The sequence below is a fragment of the Siphateles boraxobius genome, unplaced genomic scaffold (assembly GCF_051911475.1).
Source record: "Siphateles boraxobius isolate OS27281-9 unplaced genomic scaffold, OSU_SipBor_1 54, whole genome shotgun sequence".
Lineage (NCBI taxonomy): Eukaryota > Metazoa > Chordata > Actinopteri > Cypriniformes > Leuciscidae > Siphateles > Siphateles boraxobius.
In genome coordinates, this window is record NW_027509180.1 from 1,457,403 (window position 1) to 1,468,422 (window position 11,020).

The window sequence follows — 11,020 nt, forward strand, 5'->3', positions numbered from 1 at the left end:
TAGAATAAAGCATTTATAGATGTATTTATAAACTGCATTTAACTTTATATGATTATTATTAATTATTATTATAAAGTGTTACCAAATTATATCTAAATGAGACCATAAATTATGTTGAAAATATGTCCACAATGACCACATTTTAACTAGGGTTTAAACTAGAATGTTCCATGAGCCTCTGCATGACGTGCACAACACGTAAAAAAAAAAAAAAAAAAACAGACACCTGAATAAAAGACACTTTCACACAACGGAGACTTCACACGCAAGGAAGAACAACATGAACAGGTAGGTCATACAAAACTATTTTCTTGTATGTATGAATGAATGAATTAATGAATGAATGAATGAATGATAAATCTTTATTTCAAACTATTATAAGAAGAAAGGAACACATAAATAGAATAGCTATACAAACGAGTACAAATAGAAGAAGTAGAAAATGAAATAGAATAAGGCTATAGAATGTAAACATAATACTGAACCCGTTGGAAAAGCGATCCAACAAACATGGGTCCGACGGCAGCGTCGTGTTCCTGGCCAGAATAGGACGGCATAAATCGGTAAACATATGTAACGCCGAACAGATGACGTCAAAGACGCATGTTCAACTTTTATTTTCCAAATATTTATTCAACTATTCCAACGAGTCGGAGGGACGTCTTTTCAATGGCCATTACACGCCCAAATGTTTGCTGGGAGAAGCACTATCAACACGAGACAATAGCTGTCATAACCACCCATACAAAAATGTAATATATGGCCATATATGTACTTATATTTTAAATAGCATGACATATATCTATACATATATTTGACTTATCTGAGAACACAATATATGCCTGCAACATATATGAACATTTATTTGTCCAAACATGTGAAGAAAATATTGAGTTCATCCATATATGATAGGGGGAGAGCCGGGACGATTGAAACGCGGGACGGATGAAACATTGAGATTTCCTTGAAAACCACTCACGTTATGTACGTCAAATTTCGTCAGCACGTACAGCACGCAATGCCTATCAGACCCGCGAAAACATTTCTTCTTTACGTCTTGCCGTTTTAAAGTTAGAGCCGGAAAGCTGTTTTTGAGTGTGGTTAGTGAAATCTTTTGTGCGGTACTTTTTTTGACTGGCAAGTTGTATTTATTGTTTCATGTGCCATTGTAATAATAATACGGCAGGTGTATCAGTACTGCATCACACCCTTAAGTGTATAATATCAGAGTTTTTTAGTTTACGGACAAAACAGGTTTAAATGGCTGGAGGCGCTGTCGGGACAGTTGAAACAGCGACTCGTGCAGGTTAAACCTGGTCATTGGAAAACACTCAATATGACTGAATCACTCAATATGACTCAAGGAATAAATGTAAGAATTAATTGTAAACGGATTTGTCTGTCTTCTTCAAAATAGCCTGTTAGAAAGATTACGCAAAATGCGCAAAGGCTTATCGCCGATTGTTTATTGGGCGACAGAACAAAAATGTTAATATGAACCTTAAAATGAAAATAAATGACAAAATATATTTGTAACAATATGTACATAAGTTACTTGTCAGGTATTGTTCATAAAAACAAGAATTAGATGAATAGTTACCGTTACTGTTATGTTTCATCCGTCCCACCCCTGTGTTTAAATCGTCCCGCTGTGGAGGGACGATTGAAACAAAACCCAACTCCCGTTCAAAGTAAATTTTTACTTAAATCATTCTATGTTTCTACCGAATAACACATGATACTAAGAGAACACATATGTGAGTTGTTGATCACACACACAAAAAAAAAATCTATCTGTAACCTTATCTTAGAAAACGATGTTTATCTGAAAAGTGTTTCAACCGTCCTGGCTCTCCCCTACCATATATCTGCATATATTACAGTATAGTATTGGTTTCTCGCATATATGGACAACATTAAGTATAAATATGTGACATAGCCTACATATATTTGGGGAAATATTACATGAAAACGGCCATTTTTGCTATATTTTGAAATATATGTTTCATATATGTCTATGTGTTTTATATATGAATTTTGCATATATTCTCATATAGGCAGCAGACATACATGGGCACTGACATTATATATGTAATTTACTTATATTGACATATATTACATTTCTGTATGGGCAAGTCACAATCAAACAAGAAAATATTAGGGCAGGCCCGGATTGGCTAATCGGGAGCACCGGGAGAATTCCAGGTGGGCCGGTCTGTTTTATTGGCCAGGAGGGCCGGTGTTGTCATGGCACTGGGTTGAATGCTCCAGTCTCAGCGTAGCACCACTATTTTTTATTATAATTTTCTCGCAGCCCCACAAAAAAAGTCAGTTGTTAGAGATGTGCGAACAAAGAATAAGAGATGCAAAACATGGATAATAGGCGCAAAGGCGGCGCTGAAAAGGCCAGAATAATAAAACATCTCTAGAAACTCAAGCGGCCAAATAGCCTCAGGGCCGTACCCAGCATTGTGGTCTCCGAGGTCCGGACCTCGGTCATTCTTCTGAGTGTATAATGAACTTTGTGAAATAATTGCCTAATACTCTAATTTGGTGCTGCAATGATTCGCATATCGCGACGATAACCGACCTCATAATCTGAGCTGCTTCAGTAGCTACTCAACACCGCTCGTCTGCAATGGCAAAATGTTTGAGATGACCGATTAAAGCAAGCGGGATTTATGTTAACAGAAGCGCGAGCCCCAACGCGACGCTTCAAGAGATTAGCAAGTGGAACTAAACTAAACAGCTGTTTTACGATAGAAGTTTTAAACGACCGAAATAAATAATCAGTTTGCAAAGACTGTATCAATCAAAGCTCAGCTTCGGGAAGGGGTGATTTACAGGTAACCTAAAGATAAAGAGAGAGAGAAGAAGAATGAGAGAAGGAGATGGAGATGAGAGAGGAGAGCAAGAAGAGCAATAGCCTATTGCATACTGTGCCCAGAAGGAGAATAACTTTATTACAAGGGCTTGACAAAAAGATCAGAACAGACGGTTAATAAGCGTTTATTTCACCAGATTATCAGTAACCTATTGAGCGCTTTATAGAATAGAGATCGCTATGATAACTCTTGTTATATATTTCATTCTTACGGCGTCCGATACAACTTGTAAAGTCAATAAAATATAAAGGCAATACAAGTAGATTTAGTTTAGTAGTAGTTGATAGCTTATGTTTTTATTAGTTTAGTCGTAATTTAGAGACTGTACGCGGCGCGAAATCTTTTCGACTATAAATTGATGACGAATGTTCTGCTTTTCGTGCTAAAAAGAAAACCAACCAGAGCCTCAAAAACACTGCCAGTTTCCTGAAGTTTTCTCACAGCTTAGTTCACCAGAGGAGCTATGGCCACGCCCACGTGCGTGTCAGACTACTCAAAGAAAATATTCCATAAAGTGCGTATTATGTGCATATAGACACATGAATACTGAACTGTTAGTTAAAACACACTGAAACAGCTGAAACACATTGAAAATAAAAGAGAGTATCACAGCGAACTGTTATTGATTTAACTGAAAAACACTGATTTACCTTTTACTGTTATGCCTAATACTTAAGAGATGTAGGCCTACATAAAACTGGAGTTGTGTAAAGCCACATACAGAACTGTTCATAAGAAATAAATATCTGTCTCACTGTTATTCTCATTGTTGAACTCAAATGGTCTTTCTCCAGACTCTGGCTCCCTGTCATTGCACTGTATTTTAAAGCAAAATCTTGTTGTCTGGTTAGGGGGTACTTGCCTTGAAAAAGCATGAAAAGGGGGTACTTTAGCCAGAAAAGTGTGTGAACCTCTGGTAGTTCAGAATGTGGACTGTTGTGCCTTTCTGTCCTTTCAGCAGCTTGACATCTGTCGTTTTATGGAATAGAGCTCCAATTGTGGAAAAGAGTGTACACATTCTTATGATGATTAAAAATGCAGTAAAAACAGTAATACGGTGAACTATTATTCCAGTGTAAATCATCTGTTTTCTATGTGAATATATAGTAAAGTGTAATTTATTCCTGTGATCAAAGCTGAATTTTCAGCATCATTACTCCAGTCTTCAGTGTCACATGATCCTTCAGAAATCACTATAATATGGTGATCTGAACGAATTAAAGATATAGAAACGAGTAAATGTATATATATATATATTATTATTATTATTATATTTGAATATATTATATTTTGATTGTTTCCTTTGTTATTATATAATAATAAAATAAACCAATCAAAATGTCAACCCGTTGTAGAAGCCATATAGCTCATCAGGTCCAGTACTGACCAAACCCAAATCACAATCAAACAAGAAAAAGCAGGCATACCATTTCAAATAATACAAAAATACTAAACCACTGTACACCCTACTTTATCAAAAATCAAACAGCATTTTCAACAGTGCTGAATTTGCACTCTCCCCACTTCTGGGGCCGGTTGCATAAACACAGCCATTACGTTAAGACAGTGTCTTAAGTTCTAGTATGACCCACTAGCAGTTAGTCAGGGGCAGTCAGTCTTACTTTCCGGTATAAAATTAGGCCAATCTACGTTTTTATGTAACTGATATAAAAAAACTATGAAAGGTCTAAAATAAACAAATTTGATGTCTAACTTGTAAGGCTAGTCTTAGAGGTTTCTGCAACTGGCCCCTGTACTTTTCTGTACCAAAAAAAACACAAACTTTAAAACTGTCCATAGATATATACACTAGATGTCGCCTTGGCTACGGCAGTTCATTGGAACGAATGCGTCAATAGAGCCGCCATCTTGAAACGGGGGAACCGCTCATCAGTGTCAATGTAGGAAAAGGGCTAACGGAAATAAAATCACCATAAATCGTCATGAATGCGATTTTCTAGTTTTTTTTGGTTCGTTCCAACGGTCAGACATGTATTTATTATAGAGTCCAGAGAAATTTAAAAAAATTAAAAAAAAATCACAATCTTGTGAAATGTAATCCCTTGCTGTCTGGTTTTTAGATTTCGTTCATGTAAACATCCATACGCAGCACAAAAGTCCGGCATCATCCATGAATTCAGCGTTACCCAGCTACTTCCTATGACAAGACCCCTGTTCCAAGATGGCGGCGGTTTTGACGCATGTTTAGAACCCCAAGGCGACATCTAGTGTTTATATCTATGAAAACTGCTAAGATTAAGGTTACGGTTTTCAGATTTTGATCAGGTTAATTATTACTGTATATTTGAACAGTGTATTTTTATTTTATTTTTTACTTTTTACATTTTAGTGACAGCAACCAGAACTCTGCTCAGGAGCCTGAAGCCGGCTCGTGTTTGGAGGAGAGAGGGAACACCGTAAGTTACATCTGTCATACAATTGTTTGTTTTATTAAATAAATAATATCAGTGTATTCTATGTGTAACTCTTGTTTTTTATGTTTATAGTCTAATTCCCAGGGGAATGACAAGCCGGTACTCTGTATCAGCTGCGATCTAGAGAAGCTCTCAGAGAAACAGTTTGTGAACGACACAATCAAGATTTTTGATGTAGAGGGTGAACACGACCTCTCTGCAACACTCAACCAACCCTGTGAAGAGCGCATCAATTTGGACTCGGATTCTGATTTTATGTTGCATTTGTTTTTCAATTTTTATTTTTATTTTAATTATTATTTTAATTTTAATTGTAACTTTGATTCTAATTCTGAAAATGATTATGAAAATGATTATGATTATGATTCCGATTCTGAAAATGATTATGATTATGATTCCGATTCTGAAAATGATTATGATTATGATTTTGATTCCGATTCTGAAAATGATTCTGATTCTGATTCCGATTCTGATTTTGATTCCGATTCTGATTCCGATCGTAGGCCTAGACAAATTCAATACTCAGACATTAACATCATAGCAGGAGCACCGATCAGAATAGCAGGTTTGAATCACTATGCTGCACTAATTTATTTTCTCATTGATACTTGGTATAAAAACCCAGATAGTCAGGATATCTACTTCTTAGTTGGTAAATTCACGGTACAGATGCGACAAGACGATCTGTACTGCTGTCCAATCAAAGAAGGTGACAAAGAGATACATGTTAATAACAGAGATCTTTCTTATACAACAATGCAAACATCACCAGATTTCAAAAAAAAATGTTCTGAGACACTCTGGAATTACATTAAGGGTAATCATGGCAAAGTTGATCTTTCTATACAGGTCTCTGGAGACGCCACTGCACTGTGTGCTGTTTTATTCTCAGAAGTTATCAGGTATCCTAAAGTATTTTACCTTAACATCCTCATGATGGAGACCTTTAAATCATGGCAAGAGTTTAAAGACAATCATCCCATGTTAACAGGGGGATCATGTAAAAATCTGAATCAGAATAATTCGGTCCCAGTAAAGGTTAGAGAAAGAGAAGAAAAACTCCTTCACACTTGTGCCTTGAAAATGATAGATCGGGGGAAAAGAAGCGTGAAGTTTTATGTGTATTAGAGTTTTAATAGGTTTACATGTTGTCTTAGTCATTTTAGTCCATTTTGTTCCTCTTATCTTGTGTATGCGTGCATGTCTTTAAATGATCACATGACAGGAAACAGGAACAAGACAGGAGGTCGTTGCTCACTATACGACCAGGTGATCACCAGCAAACTGGACTGTGGACTTTCCTTCGTGGACTTTTCTTTCATCGACTTTTCTTTCCAACACTTTGGATTATCACTTCTGTGGACTTGGTATATACAGCACACCAGTGGACATTACTCACATTCACTTTGGGACAAGCAATACACCAGGATTCTTTGGACTGTTTTATGGTATGGTGCAACGGACTCCACGCTTTTAACAGACTTCGTTTTGTAATGGTAATTTCTTTTGAATGTATCTTTTGAAACTTATATCTGCTTGTGTGTTTTACAAAACATAGATGTGTTGAGGAAGTTGCAGGATGCATTAATATTCTTTGCAAATAGTTCAATAGTGTCTTCTTTGCAAAGAGGTCAAAGGGACAGTGCAAGGGGACAGAATGATTAGTTTTTCTTAGCAATAGATAACTTAGAGTGCATCAAGAGCGAGACATGTTTGGTTAGGTGTTTCTTAAAGTGACATATGTGCTGACTGTGGAGATGTATAGATAAGGGGTGTTAGAGAATAGGGGAACTGAAAACTGTCCACGTGCAGGGGCCTAAGTCCAAAGATCTTCAGAGGAGGGGTGATCTTTTGGGTATATAAACTCTGTGAAAAGAGAAGACTTTGCCCTTCTCATGTCAGACTCTGTCTGTGTGTGAACTGCCTTTCTTACAAGAAATAAATACTAACACTTATAACTTTTGAGATCTTCATTTGTTCTTCAACTGTTGTATAAGGTGTTGATAAAAGAATTTCCACGACAGTTTTCTTGAATTTTTTGTGTTTTTTAAGTTCCTTGTGAATATCGCTTAATAAACTTTCATGTACACCTTCTATATCTGTTGTTGTCTCCTCTTTCAAAACACTTCACAAACACAAACTCTCACAGTTTAATCTGACCCCAATTTTAGTTCATGATGTAATTCAACGGATTAGGCTGATGCACACTGAAAATAGCTGCTCCAAATGAATGTATTAACAGCACAATGTTTCACCATCAGGTCTTCATCGGGCACAATACCAATGTAGAGTAAAGTCAACTTTCACGCCTCTTTTTTCCGTTTGCTAGGCTACTTTGTTGTCCTGCGCCTGAGCCCAATCTGGGTGTTTGGGATGTGCACACCAGTTTTGTATTTTTGAAGCAGATATTTGACCATGAATGTCTGTACTGGAAGCTCCTGTCATGCGACCTGTATCCGGATGTTGTCCACTATACATTGAAAAGACAAGTGTAAACGCGCTTCTGAAGGGAATGTTATCCGATCAGCGTGTCCCGGTTCGGAGGGAGTCGAGGACGCATTGTGATCGGATCTCAGTGTAATGTAAACGCTAACCAGCCATCTTGTCTGCTTTCACAAGTGGACGTCATATAAACCCCCCCCCGCCCAGTCTCCCCGCGTGACTGTCAGAAAATAATGCCCGGATGCAGTTTAGACAAGAAATTAAACTTATTTGAACCTTACAATAAACGTCAATCTTCAAAACAGTTTATTTAGACTTACATGATACTGTGTGTGTCATTTAACTTTGTAATTGTGCAACATTATCTGAACGAGGCGATCGCCTGTACAATCACAGTCAGTCATGATCTTAATGAAGCGTGTGCGCTGCTTTGCCAGAGGAATAATGGGAATAAACTTTATTTTTTTAATGTTTTAAATGTTGAATGTTTTATAATAATTTATTTTAATCTCTGCATTTAATAAAACTATTAGGGAGTGTTTTTTTTTTATTTTTTATCATAGCTTGTAAATGTTTTAAATGAATGTGTATGTGTGTGTTTTGTATTTAGTTTTGTATAGCAATTTTATAATAATAATTTAGTTGTTGCACCACTAGGTCATTTAAGTTGTATTTGAAAATCTTAAATGGCACCTATTATGCCCCCTTTTACAATATGTAAAATATGTCTCTGATGTCCCCAGAGTGTGAATATGACGTTTTAACTCAAAATTACAGCATGTTAAAATTGCCCTTTCAAGAAGAGGGCTGTCACAGGTGTGGTGCGGGTTGAAGAAGAGGAATCAGAGTCAGAGTCAAAAGGCTCCAATTCAAACATTTACTAATAATCCAAACAGGTACAGACAGGAAGATGGGCAGAAGGTTATCACTCACGAAACACCGAAACATTAACAAGAACCGACCAGGAGTAACTGAACAGAAGGAACCTAAATACAGACACAAATGAACACAGCAAAATCCCCAGTGTACATATGTACACTCTCGGTGTACATAGTATAGGTCCAACAACAGGGTGTTAAAAATGAACACTGAAGCAGTGTTGAAGTTAATGAGATAATTAAGTGATTAATTAAGTGATGATTGGCCATTAGTGGTGACACCTAATTTTAATAAGAAGAATCATTGAAACAAGAAAGAGAAACACAAGAAATACTGACTTCGAGCCATTACACATTATTGTACTTATTATTACCAGTGTATTTCTGTCATACATCTACACACATTCTTATTTATATTGAACAGAAGTTTAGATGGTAATGCTTTATGGAATGTTTCGTTTCATGTCGCCATTATGGTGATCAGTGTTTGCTTTAGTTGGGCTCTGGTCTCTTTGCTTTTTAACATTAGTTTTTCTCTGGCTGCTCCAACTGTGTGTTTATAAAGCACATGTGTTACTGCAAGAGAAGCCATGACATGGGCTGTATTTACCGAAAGCATCGTAAGCCTAATTTGATCGTACAGACCTTTTGTTGCAATCGTTCTGCGATCAAGTTAGGCTTCAAATGCTTTTGGGAAACACAGCCCAGGTCATGATGGTTATGTTTAAATTATGAAAAAACAATCCTGTAGTGCCCTGATTCACTCAACCAACATTATAAACTGATTATACAAAGGTTCTATTCATATTTATTACAGTAGCTAATTCCAGCAGTGCTTTAATAATCTGAAGGTTTTAAAATCCCACACAGATATCAAGAATCTACATATGAATCTCAACAATGGTGACAATCACACAAAAGATTCATGTTGCAGTGCATGATGGGAGCCACCAATCAAAATGCATCCATGGCTCCCATCATGCATTGCAGTATGAATAAATAATACAGCTGAATTGTCCTGTAATTTTCATTGTTTTTCCTGTTTGCATGTTTTTTTTTTTGCTATTGTTTTGTTATGACTTTAATAGCTTGTTTTGTGATGTTCAGAGTTGATCTGTGTATCACTAGTTTGTTTATTGTCACCATTGTTGTGATTCATATGCTGATTCTTGATGTCTGTGTGTCCAAGCACAAGAGTTCCAGTGCACAAAGATTTTTCAAAGTTGTTCATATTGCTGTTGGATCTCAAACTGTAGAATCTCAGGGCTACAATCACCAATACTAAACCACAACATCAATCATATAGTCAAAGATTTAGATTCTGAATGACATCAGTGAATCAGGTCACTAAATGATGATAATGTCATCATCACATCATATTGTTAGAAGGTTTTCTCGAGCAATAACAAATGTGCTTTATAAACAGACTGCAGCACACAGCAGCCAGAGAAAAAACTAACAATAAATAATGAAAAGGGTCCAGAGCCCAACTAAAGCAAACACTGACCACCAAAATGGTGGCTTGAAATGAAAAATTCCATAAAACATTACCGTCTAAACTTCTGTTGAATCTCAATAACTTTTGTAGATGTATGACAGAAATAAAGTCACACTAGAAATAATAAGTGCAATAATGTGTAAAGGCTCGAAGTCAGTAGTTCTTGTGTTTCTCTTTTTTTCGTTCTTATTGTTTCTCTTTCCTTCAATGATTCCTCCTGCTTATTAACATCGGGTGTCACCACTAATGGCCAAAAATAGCAGAAATAGACAGTTGTCTCAATTACACGCATTACAAGGTCAAAGATGAGAATGAACATGAAGGGACGTATGAGACGATCAACATGTCCATTCCTCCTGATCCAAGAGCCGATGTGAGTCACTAAATCATCAAACATTACAGTCACTGTCTGTTCAATCATGTGATTTAAAAGCGTTTGTGTTATTCTACATATTATAGTGAGAGATATGTGTGTTCTGTGTGTTAAACTTGACTCTCTGCATGTTTGCATTGATGTTTAGGAGCAGACAGATGATGTGACTTATTCTGAGGTCACTTCTTCCAGTACAAAGCCAGTAAAATCGCTCAATGTGAGTCGATACCAGCGCATTCCCTTATTCTTCATCACTGTCCATCATCACTGACGCTCAGATAAATGAAGCTCATGCTCTAATAATAATAATAATAATAATAATAATAATAATAATAATAATCGCTGCGGTTCAAACAATGATGGACAGAATCTGTGCTGTTCTTTCAGGATCATAATGATACAGTGACTTACGCTGCCGTCAGAGGAAGAGAAGAACCGCAGGATGAACTTTACGCCTCTGTGAACAACAACAAGACCTTCACAAATAAACATTAATGATGGACATCTTG

The 11,020-nt window shown here is 36.6% G+C and overlaps 1 protein-coding gene and 1 long non-coding RNA gene across 2 annotated transcripts; both read left to right on the top strand.

The window, feature by feature from the left end:
* The first annotated feature begins 226 nt into the window (after positions 1-226).
* On the top strand, positions 227-7,414 carry LOC143714457 (uncharacterized). Its single transcript, XM_077205675.1, has 3 exons — positions 227-288; positions 5,236-5,302; positions 5,393-7,414. The coding sequence occupies exons 1-3, from the start codon at positions 281-283 to the stop codon at positions 6,446-6,448; spliced, it is 1,131 nt and encodes a 376-aa protein (XP_077061790.1). The 5' UTR covers positions 227-280; the 3' UTR covers positions 6,449-7,414.
* Positions 7,415-10,433: 3,019 nt separating this feature from the next.
* Positions 10,434-11,020, top strand: LOC143714494 (uncharacterized). Its single transcript, XR_013195505.1, has 3 exons — positions 10,434-10,511; positions 10,660-10,728; positions 10,899-11,020. It is a non-coding gene; the product is annotated as an uncharacterized LOC143714494 (long non-coding RNA).

Coding starts and splice junctions, on each gene's coding strand:
- LOC143714457 (XM_077205675.1), top strand. Junction 5,303..5,392: donor TGGAGGAGAGAGGGAACACC/GTAAGTTACATC, acceptor TTATGTTTATAG/TCTAATTCCCAGGGGAATGA.